This window comes from Corvus moneduloides, chromosome Z, assembly GCF_009650955.1.
Source record: "Corvus moneduloides isolate bCorMon1 chromosome Z, bCorMon1.pri, whole genome shotgun sequence".
Classification (NCBI taxonomy): Eukaryota; Metazoa; Chordata; class Aves; order Passeriformes; family Corvidae; genus Corvus; species Corvus moneduloides.
In genome coordinates this window covers 784,011-802,500 of record NC_045511.1, presented here as the reverse complement: position 1 = coordinate 802,500, position 18,490 = coordinate 784,011, and the positions used below count along the sequence as shown (strand labels likewise).

General features: G+C 51.0%; 1 protein-coding gene and 1 long non-coding RNA gene across 19 annotated transcripts in view; one reads left to right on the top strand and one right to left on the bottom strand.

The window, feature by feature from the left end:
• Positions 1 to 18,490, bottom strand: part of TCF4 (transcription factor 4) — a 142,727-nt gene that overhangs the window by 51,623 nt on the left and 72,614 nt on the right. For 14 of the 18 annotated variants that reach the window (XM_032096019.1, XM_032096026.1, XM_032096020.1 and 11 more), the window contains 2 exons: positions 10,532 to 10,658; positions 9,763 to 9,812 (listed from right to left, as the gene is read on the bottom strand). In XM_032096019.1, coding sequence (XP_031951910.1) covers positions 9,763 to 9,812; positions 10,532 to 10,658 — 177 coding nt within the window. The remainder of the gene's footprint in view (positions 1 to 9,762; positions 9,813 to 10,531; positions 10,659 to 18,490) is intronic. The other 4 variants (XM_032096012.1, XM_032096017.1, XM_032096028.1 and 1 more) reach the window with 2 other exon arrangements.
• LOC116437816 lies at positions 6,154 to 12,373 on the top strand. The gene is made up of 2 exons (XR_004237490.1): positions 6,154 to 6,766; positions 6,942 to 12,373. It is a non-coding gene; the product is annotated as an uncharacterized LOC116437816 (long non-coding RNA).

The following is an 18,490-nucleotide window of genomic DNA, read 5'->3' as shown; positions in this document are numbered from 1 at the left end:
AGCCCTAAAGCATCCCAAAAAATAAAGCTATTAACCCGGTGAATTGAAATCAAACAGCCCTAAAGCGGCCCTAAAACCAGCCCCAAAGGTTCCTTAAACAAGCCTAAAACAGCCCTAAAAGCATCCCAAAACCCAGAGATTTTAACCCTAGGGACTGAAATGAACCTGCCCTAAAGTGGCCCTAAAAGCAACCCAAAAACCAGATATGAACCCTAAGAATTGAAATAAAACAGCCCTAAAACCAGCCCGAAAGGTTCCTTAAATACCCCTAAAACCAGCCCTAAAGGATCCCAAAACACAGAGATATGAACCCTAGGAACTGAAATCAAACAGCCCTTCAACAATCCCTGGACCCAGCCCAAAATTATCCTAAAAAACCCCTTAAACTATCCCTAAAAACCAGCCCTAAATGATCCCTAAAAACCCTTAAATAATCCCTAAAACCAGCCCTAAAAGAGCTGTAAAACTTCTTAAATAATCCCTAAAAACCAGCCCTAAATGATCCCTTAAAAATCCTTGCACTATCCCTAAAAACCAGCCCTAACTGATCCCTAAAACTCCTTCAATAACCCCTAAAACCAGCCCTAAAAGAGCCTTAAAAACCCTTAAACTATCCCTAAAAACCAGCCGTAAATGATCCCTTAAAAACCCTTAAACTATCCCTAAAAACCAGCCCTAACTGATCCCTAAAACTCCTTCAATAATCCCTAAAACCAGCCCTAAAAGAGCCTTAAAACCCCTTAAACCCAGCCCTAAAGTATCCCAAAACACCAGAACATCCCGAAAATACGGCTACGGAAACAGCAACGCCGAGGAATATCCCGAAAAACCGGGATCCACCCCCAACATCCGCAATTCCCAGCACAGCCCCACGGAAGGAGCCCTACAAGCAATCCATCAGTGAAACATCCCGAAAATAAAGACGGATTCCCATCACCGAGCCGGGAATTTTGACCCCATCCCACCCAATCCCTGCAGCCGGAGGGGGAACAAGGAATTCCTTGGAATATCGGCTCCAGCCGCTCCCCTCGAAGGGACGGCAGCTCCCAGGGGGTTCCCAGCTTCCCATGGGGATCCCTCGTGGGGAAACCGGGATGGGCGGGAGCTTCCATTGGGGTGGGAAAACCGGGACTGGAAGGGTTTGTCCCATTCCTCACTGGGATAACTGGGATTGGAAGGGTTTGTCCCATTCCTCACCGGGATAACCGGGATTGGAAGGGTTTGTCCTGCTCCTCACCGGGATAACCGGGATTGGAAGGGTTTGTCCTGCTCCTCACTGGGATAACCGGGATTGGAAGGGTTCCTCACTGGGATAACTGGGATTGGAAGGGTTTGTCCCGCTCCTCACTGGGATAACCGGGATTGGAAGGGTTTGTCCTGCTCCTCACCGGGATAACCGGGATTGGAAGGGTTCCTCACCGGGATAACCGGGATTGGAAGGGTTTGTCCCATTCCTCACTGGGATAACCGGGATTGGAAGGGTTTGTCCTGCTCCTCACTGGGATAACCGGGATTGGAAGGGTTCCTCACTGGGATAACCGGGATTGGAAGGGTTTGTCCTGCTCCTCACTGGGATAACCGGGATTGGAAGGGTTCCTCACTGGGATAACTGGGATTGGAAGGGTTTGTCCCATTCCTCACTGGGATAACCGGGATTGGAAGGGTTCCTCACTGGGATAACCGGGATTGGAAGGGTTTGTCCCGCTCCTCACTGGGATAACCGGGATTGGAAGGGTTTGTCCTGCTCCTCACCGGGATAACCGGGATTGGAAGGGTTCCTCACTGGGATAACCGGGATTGGAAGGGTTTGTCCTGCTCCTCACTGGGATAACCGGGATTGGAAGGGTTCCTCACTGGGATAACTGGGATTGGAAGGGTTTGTCCCGCTCCTCACTGGGATAACCGGGATTGGAAGGGTTTGTCCTGCTCCTCACCGGGATAACCGGGATTGGAAGGGTTCCTCACTGGGATAACCGGGATTGGAAGGGTTTGTCCTGCTCCTCACTGGGATAACCGGGATTGGAAGGGTTCCTCACTGGGATAACCGGGATTGGAAGGGTTTGTCCCATTCCTCACTGGGATAACCGGGATTGGAAGGGTTTGTCCTGCTCCTCACTGGGATAACCGGGATTGGAAGGGTTCCTCGCCGGGATAACCGGGATTGGAAGGATGAGGCTGTCGAGCTCACAAGGTCATGTTTGGAATGGCGAATCCAAAGAATTCCCAAAGGTTCCGGGTCAACGGGTGCCAAAACCGGCCGAAAGGGATGGAAAACCCTTCTCAGTGCCAGAGCTCCCAGAATTCCTGTCAGTTACACCGGGAATATTCTCGCCCTCCCCTCTTCCCAATGCCAGGTTTCGATTGGATATGGAGGAGAAGGAAAAGAGGGAGAAGGAGGACAGGGAATGGATCCCTGCTTTCCCACTAAGAATTCCAGGATGGAAACTTTGGGAAGAGCAGCACCCAGGGAGCTGCGAGCGCTCTCCTTGCTCGGCTCTCCCCATGGATGCCGAGATTCCAGCCCCAAATTCCCCCGGCTCACAGGAAAATGCCGGAACTCCTCCAAGTCCAGGGGCCTTGGATAATGCCATCCTTGAGCTGTTCCGAACCCCGCTGCGGGGCTTGGAATGCCCAGATGGGAGGAATTCCGGAATCCCAGGCAGAGCTGTCCCCAGCAGCCTTTCCCAACTTCTCTGCCACTTCCCAATTCCTCTCCTTCATCTGTTCTATCTGGAAATGGGAATGGGAATGGGAATGGGAATGGCGAGGCAGGATCAACCCAGCCCAACATTCCCTGAATTTTGGGAGAGGCGCTGGCTCAGTGTATGGAAGCTCCAGCTCCATAAACCAAGCCAAGGCTTCGCCCAGCCAGAGCCAGGAATTCTCCTGGAACATTCCCGATGGGAAAGGACGGGAAGCGCATTTAAGGCTCCCTTCATACACGTTCCCAGGGCACGGGGGGGGGGGGTGGTTATGGATCGGGAGATTCCCACTCTGGAAGCATCCGAGTCCTCGGTGTCGATGCTGTGCCACGGATCGGAGGCTGCCGGAGAACGATTCGCTATTCCGGCCTTCAGGAAAAGCCAATCCCACTGGGATGAACCCAATCCCGCCAGGGTCTTCGGGAAAGGCCGCCCCCATTCCCGGAGGGATTTCAAGCCCTGTGGATGTGGCACCTGGGGACACGGATTGGTCTGGAACGGCCTCGCATCCTAAAGGACTCCACCATTCCACGCGGGTTCTTTCCGTCCATACCGAGGACGGAAGGAGATCTCCCGATAAATCCAGCACAGCCACTTCCTGGGATTTTCCAGGAGCATTCCCTGTTCTTTGGGAGCTCCAGAAAATCCCCAATCCCATCAAAATCCACCTGCCATTAAAAGCAGCAATTTCAGGCCCTCACAGCCATGGCCCAAACCAAGAGGCGCTTCTGGAACTCCGCGGAATCCCGGCAACCCGGCCAAAATCCCAGTTTTCTGCCGGGAGCGGTGTCCAGGAGCTGCTTCCAGGCTGGAAGGGCCCCGGGAGGACGCCGGGGCACGCGGCGCCGCAGGGCACACGGCGTTCCCGGCCTGCTTGTCGGGAGCAATTCCCTCTGCCCTCGCAATGCCCCGGCTTCCCGGAGCGGCTCTTCCCAAAAACCATTCCCGAAACGTGGAGCAGAAGCCGAGGGCCGGGTGGTGTGGGAGGGGGGAAGAGCTCCGGGCCGCTTCCCGGCGGAGGGTGGCGCGGCGGGGAAGGGGTTAACAGACATATGCTGCATAATTAGGAGATGCATTAATGATTATGAATAGGAAAGCGCTCGGCGGAAGGCAAAAAAAACCCCGGGAAGAGGGACAGGCACCCCTTTTCCTGGAATATTTTTGGTTTTCCGCGGGATCCGGGATGGCCGGGGAGAATTCCCGCTCCTCGGAACGGCACCGCCGCTTCCAAGGGTAGCTCAAATTGGAATCTTTCATCCACCATCCATCAAACCCGGGCTGGAGATTTTGACAAACATTAAACACAGTAAGGAGGCAATTATGTATGCATGATTTAATCTGCAACTCATTAATATGCAAATGTATTCATATGTTAGTTACTAAATTAAAAATGCAAAGAAGCCCTTATGGTGATTCTCCAAATTTTTGCACAAACAGAACATTCCAAACAGGAGCAAAACGGGAAGTTTTGGGGGGAAACCTGCGGATTCCGGGAAATCTTTGGGAACCTGTTGCAACGGAGACGGCTCCGAAATATTCCCTTTCATGGCGAGGGAATGGGAAAATTGGGAATGAGACCAGAATCTCGGGAAGTCTTGGGAGATGTGCACTAATTATCCGACCGGCTGCATTCTGGAGCCGGCAACCGAAACCCGCCTGGTCATTTTTGAGGGATTGTGCTCCTTTTTGGGAATGGCTCTGTGCCCATCCCAAGGCTCTCTGAACTCCCTTCCGCCCCCCTGGAATGGCAGGGATGCAACCCCCCCCCCTCTGCCGGCACCCAAGCGGCTCCAGTGTTTAGGGAATCTTCTGGAAAGGTGGGAAAATCCAAGGGCTGAGGGCGGCCACAAAGTGCCTTTCATTCCCTCCCAGCTGCGCTTCCCAGCAGAACAGCCGTGCCAATGGAAGCAGCCATTTCACTGGGAATATCGCCCCAGCTCCCATCCGGAGCAGCTCCCACCCCCAGCAGGGAAGGCAAATAATTCGGGATGTTGTGAAGATCCCTGTCAGCCCCATTTCCATGGATAAGTCACTTCTGTCCCCACACGGCTCTGAGGCTGATCCCGGGAAGCCGGGACCGAGCCGGGAGAGCCTTGGGAAGCTCCCAGGAGCCCCGAGCCGGGCTGGAATGCAGCCGGGCAGCCCGGAAGGGAATGGGGCCTCAGGCTCCCTCCGGAGCAGCGCTATCCCGCAATCCGTGTGGGATTGCCCATGGAAAGTGCCCAGGGCCAGGCCGGACAGGGCCTGGAGCACCCCGGGATAGCGGAAGGTGTCCCTGCCCCCAGGAGGATCTTTGAAATCCCTTCCGACCCAAACCGTCCTGGGAGCCTGCGATTCCATGCCGTGATTCCAGGATCCCTCTGGAGAGGAACTCCTTCGTGATTCCTGGATTCCGAGCGCTTCGAGGACCGGGAAAGAGCATCCACTGCTCCGATTTGCCCGATTTCAGCGGGAAAAGCGGGGAGCCAAAGGGAAAACCAACAGCAAGGGGCCCAGCTGTTGGGATTTAAATGGAATTTCGGAAGCGATTCCGGATTTTTGGGTAGGCCGGGCCTGAAGCATCGCCGTTCCCGAATAAATTATCCCGCGTTCCACAGGATTTGTTCTTTTTACTGTCACAGGAAGCACATGTTGGAGGCAATCTGTTTCCTCATCCCAGCGCTTCCCTGGCTGCTCGGGAAGAAAAAACTCCCGGCACACTTTCCCCCGAGGAAGCAAGAGGTGATCATAAATATCCCGAAATAGCATCCGGCACATCCCGGCGCCGTTCACACTTCCCCAATGCCAAGGGAGGACTCGAAAAAAAATAATCCTAACAGATGCTCCGGGGTCAGCGAGGGAAGCGCGTGCTTCCCGCAAAAACACCCTCCGCAGAATCCCAAATGAACCGGGAAAGGCCGCCCGTGCCGGAGGGGCTCGGGAGAGCACCGGGAAAACGCACCGGGAATTGGGGCAGAGACGCTCCGGCAGCTGGGAACGGGATGGAGAGGGGGAATGGGATGGGGAGGGGGAATGGGATGGGATGGAGAGAGAATGGGATGGAGAGGGAATGGATGGAGAGGGGATGGGATGGAGAGGGGGATGGAGAGAGGGAATGGGATGGAGAGGGAGAATGGGGTGGAGAGGGGGAATGGGTGGAGAAGGGGAATGGGATGGAGAGGGAATAGGATGGAGAGGAGGAATGGGATGGGGAGGGAATGGGATAGGATGGAGAGAGAATGGGATGGAGAGGGGGAATAGGATGGGGAGGGAATGGGATGGGGAGGGGGAATGGGATGGACAGGGGGAATGGGATAGAGAGGGGGGAGGGATGGAGAGGGAATGGGATGGGGAGGGGGAATGGGATGGAGAGGGGGAATGGGATGGAGAGGGAATGAGATGGGGAGGGAATGGGATGGGGAGGGGGAATGGGATGGAGAGGGAGAATGGGATGGAGAGGGGGAATGGGATGGAGAGGGGGAATGGGAGCAGCTCCAGTTCCCATCCTGCTCCTGCCCCTAATCCTGCTTCTAATCCTAGTTCTGTTCCTGGTCCTAATCCCAGTCTGAATCCCAGTTCTGCTCCTGCTTCCAACTCCCATCCTGCTCCTGGTGCTAATCCTGGTCCTAATTCCAGTTCTGCTCCTGCTCCTGCTCCTAATCCTCATCCCGGTTCAGCTCCCACTCCCGGTGTGGCTCCCGCTTCCAGGCCCACTCCCAGTCCCGTTCCCAGCTCTGCTCCCGTTCCTGCAAACCTTCCCCAAAATTCCCGAATGAGCAAAGCCCCTCTGGCTGCGGGGAGACCTCGGAGCCTTCTCCAGAGCCTGAAGGGGCTCCAGGAGAGCTGGGGAGGGGCGGGACACAGGGAATGGCTTCCCACTGGGAAAGAGCAGGGATGGGTGGGATACTGGGAAGGGCTTCTCTGTTCCAGGGTAATTCCTTCCTCAGCATCCCGCTCTCCCACCCTGATCCCAGCATGTCCGATCCGTCCTGAAAGGGAAGGAAACCTTCAAGGAATCCATTGATTGGGATCCAGTCAATCAAGAGCCGTCCTATCCCAAATCCATGGGAAAAGCCTGAGCCGAGGTAGGAATTAATACCCTTCATGAAGCACGGGGCTCTCCACTCGGGAAACTCAGCGTAATTCCCGAAGGAAAATGGGATTATCAAGAACCGGAGCAATAAATCATGGAAAACTGGGGATGGGATTCCTATGGATTGCAAGCATTCTTAATTGGACTTAATTAATATTTCTTTCTAGCAAAGGGATTTCCTGGACCCCTCTTTCATCCCAAGGAACCAACCCCATTCCCACTGAGCCGCTTTCCCTCCAAATTTCCAAGAACTTCCTTAAAAGCATTCCCGAGAAGCTGGCGGCTGGCATTCTGCAGGAATTTTTTGGGCAAGTCCTTCCTGAAAGCTCGTGCACTTCCCACGGCGCGCTGAAGAGGGAGTCTCTGTCCCAGCTAAACCAAATCCCACTAATCCCTCGCCGCAAAAACTCCGGGATTACAGGCAGACGGATTTCTTGGGAATCCGCAATACTCCACTATCCCAAAGTGGGTCAGTTTCCCAGGAAAACCCTCCCATCCACTGGAGCATCCGCATCCCTTCCCAGGGGCTTTTCCTCGCTGCAGCCATCCCGTGCCTTCGAATTCCCTAAATTGCTGTAACTGGAATTTCCAGACCTTTTCATCTCCCTTAAAATGACTCCACTGGGAGGGGCCTCCAGGCTTTCCCTCCCGTTTTCCCTCTTTTCCTTGGATCTGTCCCCAGGAAGTCCCAAGGACACTTCACCCCATCCCGGTGCTCCTCAAGGACTGGGATCGCCCCCCCCGCCCCCTCCCTCGGCTGGATTTTAGGGAAAGGGCAGCTCTGGAGCAGGATTCCCGGGGAAGCGGTCACGGCACCGGAGCTCAGGGAGCAGCAGCTGGACGACGCCCACGGCGGGATTTGGGGACTGTGGGATTGTCCTGGCAGGGCCGGGAGCTGGATCCCTGAGGATCCTTTCCACGACTCTCGGGAAGCTCCCAGCAGAACCAGCATGGAGCAACACTCCCCAAAACGCTGAGCAGTTCGGGCTGGAGGATCCGGGAGCAGCGATCCCACGCCTCCCTCCCGGGAATGCGCCGGATAAAGCTGGTCCCAGCACCCGGAGCGCTCCCAGGGAGAGCGGGAAAGCGGGAAAACCGCCCGGGGGCTGAGGGACACATCCACAGCAAGTTTGGGATCCGATGCGGGGATTGCAGCGAATCCTGGCCTGGCATCCCTCCCCGAATCCACCTGGAATTCCGGATTTTCCGGCCAGTTGCTTCCGTTGTTTACTGCGCTCGTTTATTCCCGCTGATCCTTGGAATTGCCATGACCCAGCGCCGAAGGAGTCCCCGAGAACCGCCGCGTTCCACTCCGTGCTCCCGGCACAAACCCCACCCTCCACATCCCCCTTTCCCCAGAAACCCGGGAATATTCCCACCCCGTCCACCGAGGACGCCCGTCCATTCCTGTCTCCAAACGAAATCCCACATTCCAGAGGTGATTCCGGCATCTAGGAAGAACAAACACCCCAACCCCCTCTATTTGCACTTAAAAGTCCCAGTTCCCTCCAGAAGCAGGGAACGCCTTCCTGCACCTGGCAGGACCCGGATTTTCATCCCTGAATTCCTACAAGAACCAATTCGGTGGGATTCGAGTACCCAGGAACAGCTTCCATACCGGAATTCCCGTGCCATTGGCCCGGCTGACGAAATAATTCCAAGGATTTCGAGTTCCCATTGAAGGCGAAGCACTGAGGGAAAGAAATCCCAAACACACGTTGGGATTTCATTTTGAATGAAAAGAATTCCTATTAATTAATCAATCAATCAATCAATCAATCAATCCTATTAATTTATTTGGGCTTTCCCTTGAGAATTCCCGGATTTTAGCCACTGGAAAAAGATGTGGGATTAATGGGAGCAGGGTTTGATGAATCCCTGGGATTAAATGAGGATGCTGATGTGTATTTTCCCCTTTTTAATTACACTTTGTTAATTAGAAAGCGATTATTAACGAGAAGAATTTAGCCCAGCCACTCCAAGAACTTCGTCATTGTTTCGATTCCAGATTCCCGTTTCCCAGCTGCAAATTTCCCTGGATTTGGGATAACACCGTCCAATCCATCTGATTAATTTTTATCTCCTCTGATATTAATTAATTATCTATTTTCCGTGATTAATTGCTGCTAATAACCAGATCTGGAGCTCAAATAAAGGGATTTCTCCGGGAGGAAAGGGAAAATTCCCCCCCTCCAGAGGGGTTGATTTGATACCGCTATCAACATGATATGCAAATGAGGCTGGTATCGATATCAGAATGATATGCAAATGAAGCCATCGATACCGACATGATATGCAAATGAGGCTGAACGTACTTCTAAAGTGATAAAGAGACAGAACAGGAATTACACAAATCCAACAAAATGCACTTTTCCGCCCTAATTTGGTGCCGTAGCGACCGAAATGTCGGATGTTTTCCTGCCCAACCTCACTTTTCCACGGATTTTAATGGATTTGAAAGGATGTCAAGCACCTCGGCGCAGCTTTTTTGGGAAAAATCCCGCAAGGAATGCACGAACTCGTCCAAAAGATGAAACGAACGGAATAGTTATTTGGACCACGGAACAAAGGAGCCCACGGAAGCAAAGCAAAGCAGCAACTCCTGACGGAAAACCACGAGAATTCCAGGAAAACACGGAAAAACGAGCCGGACGGTGCCTGGAATCCCCACCAAACGGAGGGATTGGGGATATTCCCGAAATTCGGGGGCAACACCGGCATTAAGGAGCCTCTGGCAACACCTGGCTGGCAGCGCTTGGCAGCCGGAACCCCGGGCCCTGCCGGAATCCTGCTGGGATCCGGGAGCTGCCCTCCCGCATGCCGGCCCATTCCCGGCAATTCCCGGTCCGTCCTTCCCGCCACAGATCCGTCGGTCGGCCCCGCGAAGGAGCCCAACGTTCCTTACCTTTTCCCGAGCCTCATCCCCCGGGAATGGGCTCCTGCCATCCCTGATCCCAAACAAAGCTCCCGAGCAGCCGCGGTACTTACGGAGGAGGGCAAACCCGGAGGAACTTTCCGAACTTTCTTTGTCTGAACTTCTGGAAGAAAGGGAGAAAAAGGGGGATTAGACATCGGGATTTGGGTGGGACGGAAGGGGTTTTTCCCGAAGGTTTTCCCTGTGCCTACAGGGATGTCGCCGCAGTAAAGGAGTAACGCTGGAGAATAAAGAATTCCAAGGATAAAGGGCTGGGATGTGATTTCTGGTGGAACTCGGGGAATTAAAACTTGGATTTGGTGCTGCGGGCTCGGGAAAAAAAAGGGAATCTGGAAGGCTGGATAAGCCTGGAGGAACGGCCCAGGAGAGGGCTCCGTGTGCTGCTTCCCAAACGTCCTGCAGCGGGATGAGGTGGGATGGGGGAAAACAGGGAATCACTCAGCCCCAGAGGAGCCGTGCAGGGGCCGCCGGCGGACACTGCCCCCGGCGTACTGGGAGCACTGGGAGCACTGGGAGCAGCATAAAGGGATGGGAACAGGGAATGACTACCCACGGAGGAGCTCTGCAGGGGTCTCTGGGGTACTGGGAGCACTGAGAGTACCAGGAGCGGGATAAAGGGATGGGAACTGGGAATGACTCACCCATGGAGGAGCTGTGCAGGGGTCTCTGGGGTACTGGGAGCACTGGGAGTGGGATAAAGGGATGGGAACTGGGAATGACTACCCACAGGGGAGCCGTGCAGGGGTCTCTGGGGTACTGGGAGCACTGGGAGCACGGAAAGTGGGATAAAGGCGGCAGGGATGGGAACTGGGAATGACTCACCCATGGAGGAGCCGTGCAGGGGTCTCCGGCGGGCGCTGCCGGCGTACTGGTAGTACTGGGAGCCCGGCTTGCTGGGGGACAGCGCCCCGGGGGTGGCCAGCTCCATGTCCCCTCCGAGCAGGCTCTGCTGCGGGGACAGACACACAGAGCTGTGGGCAAGGCCGGCCCCGAATCCGCACTTCCCTCATCATTAGCTCCTTCCCAGCCCTAAAAATAACCCGGGAATGAGCGCTCGGGAGCGCGAAGCAGGCGGCGAGCGCCTGGCGCCGCGTTAAAGGAGACACCACCGCAATTCCCACTCAGGGAGCGGCGCCCAAAGGCCGGGAAAAGGAGGAATCCCGCGCTCCTTCCCAGCGCCGGGAATTGCGGCGCCCGCTCGGCCGGGGCGAGCGGCGCTTGGGAAAGTTTGGGAGCTCTGCCGGGGCGCTCGGAGGGAATTGTGCTGCTGGGATTTCCGACCAGTGAAATGCCAGCCGCCGAACCCTCCAAAATCCTCCCTGGGGATAAGGAGGCTCCGCTGCCTCGAGAAAAGGATGCGGGGAGGAAACGCATCAGGGCTTCGGCCGCGGTAACGCGGATGGGAAAGGCACGGACGAGGATCTAAACCCTGAAAGAGGTGTGCGGTGCAGCAAGCAGAGCTGTGATACGGCAAATAGAGACCGGGCCATATGGATAAGGCATTGAATGCATACTGTACTGCTGGTGGGGTTATAGATAAGGTGTTAGAGATAAGGTATTAGTGTATCGTATAGATAATGCATTGAATGCATACTGTACTGCTTGTGGGGGTTATAGATAAGGTGTTAGAGATAAGGTATTAGTGTATCGTATGGATAATGCATTGAATGCATACTGTACTGCTTGTGGGGGGTTATAGATAAGGTGTTAGAGATAAGGTATTAGTGTATCGTATGGATAATGCATTGAATGCATACTGTACTGCTTGTGGGGTTATAGATAAGGTGTTAGAGATAAGGTATTAGTGTATCGTATGGATAATGTATTGAATGCATACTGTACTGCTTGTAGGGTTATAGATAAGGTGTTAGAGATAAGGTATTAGTGTATCGTATGGATAATGCATTGAATGCATACTGTACTGCTTGTGGGGTTATAGATAAGGTGTTAGAGATAAGGTATTAGTGTATCATATGGATAATGCATTAAATGCATACTGTACTGCTTGTGGGGTTATAGATAAGGTGTTAGAGATAAGGTATTAGTGTATCGTATGGATAATGCATTGAATGCATACTGTACTGCTTGTAGGGTTATAGATAAGGTGTTAGAGATAAGGTATTAGTGTATCGTATGGATAATGCATTGAATGCATACTGTACTGCTTGTGGGGTTATAGATAAGGTGTTAGAGATAAGGTATTAGTGTATCGTATAGATAATGCATTAAATGCATACTGTACTGCTTGTGGGGTTATAGATAAGGTGTTAGAGATAAGGTATTAGATAGTGTATCATATAGATAATGTATTAAATGCATACTGTACTGTGTATAGGGTGTTACAGATAAGGTGTTAGAGATAAGGTATTAGTGTATCATATAGATAATGTATCAGCTGCATACTGTACTACGGATAAGGTGTTACAGATAAGGTATTATAGATAATGTATTAGATAGTGTATCATATAGATAATGTATTAGATGCATACTGTACTGTGGGTAAGGTGTTATAGATAAGGTATTAGAGATACGGTATTAGTGTATCATAGATAATGTATCAGCTGCATACTGTACTGTGGGTGAGGTGTTATGGATAATGTATTAGGTATCTATAATGTATTAAATAATGTGTTAGAGATAATGTATGAAATAGTGTATCATATAGATAATGTATTAAATGCATACTGTTCTATGTATAATGTATTAGAGATAATGTATGAAATAGTGTATCATATAGATAATGTATTAAATAGGTAATGTGGTAATATATGAAACAGTGCATCATGTAATGTATTAAATGCATACTGTACTATGGATAATGCATTACAGATAATATATTCAATACCTATAAAGTATTAAATATCTAATGTATGAAATATAATGTATTAGTGTGTTAAATAGTGTATCATATAGACAATGTATTAAGTAGGTAATGTGTTAATGCATTTTACTCGTAATGTGTTAAACAGATATTGTGTTCGAGATAATGTATTATGGATAATGTATTAAGTAGTGTATCCTACAGATAATGTATTAAATGCATACGGGACTATGGATAAGGTATTATAGACAATGTATTAAATAGGGAATTTTATACATAATGTATTAAATAGATCATGCATTCATGTATTTTATATGCAATGTATTAAATAGATAATGGCCTATATATAATGTATTAGAGATAATGTATTAGATATCTAGAATGGATTAAATATCAAATGTGTTCAATAGCATGTCTTATAGATAGTGTATTACTGGTGTATTATATATAATATATTAATATAAAATGTATTAAATATTCTAATGTATTAGATATACAGTGCATTACCTGGAATGTATTTATTATCTATCATGTATTTAATATATAATGTATTAAATATCTACAATGTACTACTATGTAAGGTATTATATCTACAACGTCTTAAATAGATAATGTATCATACCTAATGTGCTAAATAGAATCTTTTCCATGTACAGGATGTATTAAAATATCTAGAATGGATTCATGTACAATGTATGAAATATCCATGGTGCATGATATAGATAATGTATTACACAGAATGTATTTTATGTATAATGTATTCACAGATGGGGCATTAATACACAATGTGTAACACATACAATGTATTAAACATACAATGTGTTCAATACTGATCGTGTGTTACATGTTTTATATTAAACAGAAGGTCTTAAACACCGATCATGTATTATGTATTATATATTAAATAGAATGTATATATATTAAATAGAATGTATTAAACACCTATCATGTATTATATATTAAATAGAAGGTATTAAATGCCTATTATGCATTATATATTACATATTATACAGAATGTATAAGTATTAAATAGAATGTGCTAAACACCTATAATGTATTATATATATTAAATAGAATGCATTAAACACCTATAATGTATTTTATATATATATTAAATAGAATGTATTAAACACCTATCATGTATTATGTATTATATAATAAATAGAATGTATATGTATTAAATAGAATGTATTAAACACCTATCATGTATTATATACATATTAAATAGAATGTCTTAAACACCTACAATGTATTATATATATTAAATAGAAGGTATTAAATGCCTATAATGTATTATATATTATATATTAAATAGAATGTATATATGTTAAATAGAAGGTCTTAAACACCTATAATGTATTATATATTATGTATTAAATAGAATGTATATATATTAAATAGAATGTATTAAACACCTATAATGTGTTATATATATTCAATAGAATGTATTAAACACCTATAATGTATTATATATATATTAAATAGAAGGTCTTAAACACCTATAATGTGTTATATATATATATTAAACAGAGTGCATTAAACACCTGTAATGTATTATATATTAAATAGAATGTATATATATTAAATAGAAGGTATTAAACACCTATAATGTATCATATATGTATTAAATAGAAGGTATTAAACACCTATAATGTATTATATATATTAAATAGAATGTATTAAACACCTAGAATGTGTTATATATATTAAATAGAATGTATTAAACACCTAGAATGTATTTCATATATATATTAAATAGAACGTACTAAACGCCTATAATGTATTATATATATTAAATAGGATGCATTAAACACCTATAATGTATTTTATATATATATGAAATAGAATGCATTAAATACCTGCAGTGTATTAAATACCTAGGATGTGTTACACAGGTAAGAAGGATCGAACACATCACCTATTCAGTCAATCCAAGGAATGCAATATCCAATTCCAAAGCACGGCACATGGAACGCGCGGAGTCCAGCCCGTGCTCAACGCCCACAGGGTACCGGGGATGGCAAACCCGACCTACAGCACACGGAACGCACGGAGTCACAGCCACCGAGCTACCGGAGGCCGGGGAGAAAAGCCGCGGAGCCGGATCAGGCACACCGGAGCCACCCAAAAACGACACCCAGCACCCAAAGCGCTCCGGCCGGCCCCGAGCTGCGGCCGAGCCGGGCCCGCCCGGGCCGTCCCTAACGCCGGGGCCGCCCGTGGGATCCGCGGGCAGCGGCGGAGGAGCCGCAGGGAGCGCGGCACGAACGCCAGGCGCGGACGGGGAAGGGCGGAGAGCGCGGCTGCGGAGAGCGCGGCTCCGGGAGCGCTCCGGGAGCTCCGGGTGGGCTCCGGGTGCGCTCCGCGGGCTCCGGGTGGGCTCCGGGTGCGCTCCGGGAGCGCTCCGCGGGCTCCGGGTGCGCTCCGGGTGCGCTCCGCGGGCTCCGGGTGGGCTCCGGGTGCGCTCCGCGGGCTCCGGGTGCGCTCCGGGTACGCGGCACCGACCCGCGGCCGGCGCGGCCCCGACTTCCCGCAGCAGCCCGGGCGCAGCGCGCTGCCCCCCGAATTCCCAACTTTCCGGGGCCGCCTCGCAATCAACTTTCGGCGAGCGGAGCAATTAGCGGCCTCGGAAAGGAGGGAATGTGTTTTCCCTAATCGAAATTCTAATCACCGTGTCACTCACAACAGCCTTAGTGCTGCTTCGCTGCCGCCCCATTCACATGCAAATGAGCCCTAAATAGGCCAATTATGGCTGTGCCCCCGTTCCCGGCTTAACCCGCTGCGCACTGGGAACGCGCGGCGCCCAAAGAATTCCTCGTGGGAAGCGGGGCCGCTCCGGCGCCTTCCCGAGCGGCCCGGCACAGCGCGGGCTGCGAAATTCCCGACTCCGGCGCTCCCCGCGGGGAAAAGCGTCTCGGGATGGACGGATGGATGGATGGATGGATGGCTGCTCGCCAGCCGGCGGCATTGCAAAAGACTCCCGAGGCCGTGGGGAGCGAGCAGGGATCCATCCCTGGGCACCGAGCTGGGATCCATCCCTGGGCACCGAGACGGGATCCATCCCTGAGCAGAGCCGGGATCCATCCCTGGGCAGAGCTGGGATCCATCCCTGAGCAGAGCTGGGATCCATCCCTGAGCAGAGCTGGGATCCATCCCTGGGCAGAGCTGGGATCCATCCCTGAGCAGAGCCGGGATCCATCCCTGGGCAGAGCTGGGATCCATCCCTGAGCAGAGCTGGGATCCATCCCTGAGCAGAGCCGGGATCCCTCCCTGGGCAGAGCTGGGATCCATCCCTGGACACCGAGCTGGGATCCATCCCTGGGCAGAGCCGGGATCCATCCCTGGGCAGAGCTGGGATCCATCCCTGGGCACCGAGCTGGGATCCATCCCTGGGCAGAGCCGGGATCCATCCCTGGGCAGAGCTGGGATCCATCCCTGGGCACCGAGCCAGGATCCATCCCTGAGCAGAGCCGGGATCCATCCCTGGACACCGAGCCAGGATCCATCCCTGGGCAGAGCTGGGATCCATCCCTGAGCAGAGCCGGGATCCATCCCTGGCACCGAGCCGGGATCCATCCCTGAGCAGAGCCGGGATCCATCCCTGGGCACCGAGCCGGGATCCATCCCTGGGCACTGAGCTGGGATCCATCCCTGGACACCGAGCAGGGATCCATCCCTGAGCAGAGCCGGGATCCATCCCCAGCGCTTGGGATGGGCGCTCCAATGGCCACAAACCCTGCCCGTGGAACAGCTCCTGGTGCCCAAGCCCGAGCACTCATCCCACACCCCTCATCCCACGTCTCATCCCACATCTCATCCCACATCTCATCCCACACCCCTCATCCCACATCCCTCATCCCACATCTCATCCCACATCTCATCCCACATCCCTCCTCCCACATCTCATCCCACACCCCTCATCCCACATCTCATCCCACATCTCATCCCACATCCCTCATCCCACATCTCATCCCACATCTCATCCCACACCCCTCATCCCACATCCCTCATCCCACATCTCATCCCACATCTCATCCCACATCCCTCCTCCCACATCTCATCCCACACCCCTCATCCCACATCTCATCCCACATCTCATCCCACATCCCTCATCCCACATCTCATCCCACATCTCATCCCACACCCTCTCCATCCTCCCATCCCGCTCCCACAATCCCCCAAGTGCCGTTTTCCCGATATCCGTGCTTTCACGGACGATATCCAACACCTGCAGCGGCGGAAAAGCTTGGGAATGAATCGATGGGATACTGCAGGATAATTGGGAATGAGGAAGGAAGAGAGGCCAGAACTGCCAGGGATGTTGGGAATGTCCCGGAGAACTGAATTTTAGGGAATGTCTGGGAGCATTTCCCAGCTAAGAGTGGAACATCCTTGGAAATCAGTGGGATTTTAGGGAATATTTTGGAGCATTTCCACAAGGGAATATTTCCCAAGGTTTCCTGTGAATATGCTCAGAAAGCAATGGGATTTTAGGGAATATTTGGGATTTTAGGGAATATTTTGGAGCATTTCCACAAGGGAATATCTCCCAGGGCTTCCTGCGAATATCCTTGGGAATCAATGGGATTTTAGGGAATATTTCCCAGGGTTTCCTGTGAATATCCTTGGGAATCAATGGGATTTTAGGGAATATTTCCCAGGTTTCCTGTGAATATCCTTGGGAATGTTTGGGATTTTAGGAAATATTTCCCAAGGCTTTCCTGTGAATATCCTTGGGAATCAATGGGATTTTAGGGAATATTTCCCAGGGTTTCCTGTGAATATCCTTGGGAATCAATGGGATTTTAGGGAATATTTGGAATTTTAGGGAATATTTCGGAGCATTTCACAAGGGAATATTTCCCAAGGTTTCCTGTGAATATCCTTGGGAATCAATGGGATTTTGGGGAATATTCCCAAGGGAATATTGTGATGATTCTCCAAAAAGAGCAGGAATTTAGGGAGTGTTCGGGATCACTTCAGCAGGAATCTTGGCTTCCTGTGACTATCGGGAAACCAGTGGGATTTAGGGAATGCTCTGGATCGTTCCACAATAAATCCCGGTTTACTGTGACTATTGCCTGGAACCAAAGCGGATTTTCGGGAATGGCTGGCAGGGCTGTCGGTGTGGCGCGAATATTCCCCGCAGACGGAGGGAATTCCAGGGAAGGGAGCGGCGTTGGGCTCGGGAATTCTCTGCAGCCACGCGTTCGTCTCACGCCTGGGCTGCAGCCTAGAGCCCAAGCTGCCGGATCTGGGCCGGGCCCTTCCATATGTCGGGAAGGCCGGGAGCCTTGGGATGCATCCCGAAACGCGGCTCCTCTGGAAGCAGCCCGAGCCCGGCGTTTCCCGAGTCTCCGAGAGGAGAGGAGAGGGAAGGAAAGCGGCCGCGCGCCCTCCGGAGCCTCGGCTTCTTCATCTCAACTTTTTCCTCTGGAAAAAGCTGCGGAGCTTTCCACGGCAAAGGAAAATCCCCCATTCCGCTCACCGCAGGAACGCACGGATCAAGGTCAAGGGGTTATTTTGGGAGAGGCCTGGGCTGCCCGTCGCATCTTCCCGCTGGAATGGGAATTCCGCAGCCGGGGAGGAAAACCAGGATACAAATAAATCCGCACTTATCCCAACTCCTTCCTATTCCCACTCGGTTCCAAGGACAGGGGAAACCTTCCCAAAGGCTCCCCGCTCCCAGCTCCGGAGCATCGGGAATTAGTCGGGATCAGAGCTCGCATTCCTCAGGAAAAGGAGGAGGTGTCCAAGGGCCTTTGTCCGCAGAGATAAAACCAGTTCAGGATTGGAGCTCAAAACAATTCCCAAAATTCCAAACACCAGCACTACAACAAAAGCCTGAAATCCCAGGGTTTTCCTCACAGAGCCAGGCCGCTGGAGTTTCCAGGAACGCCAACATTTTGGATGTTTAGGCGTGTTCCCACATCCTTCCCGTTTTCCTGCCTCCAAAGCGG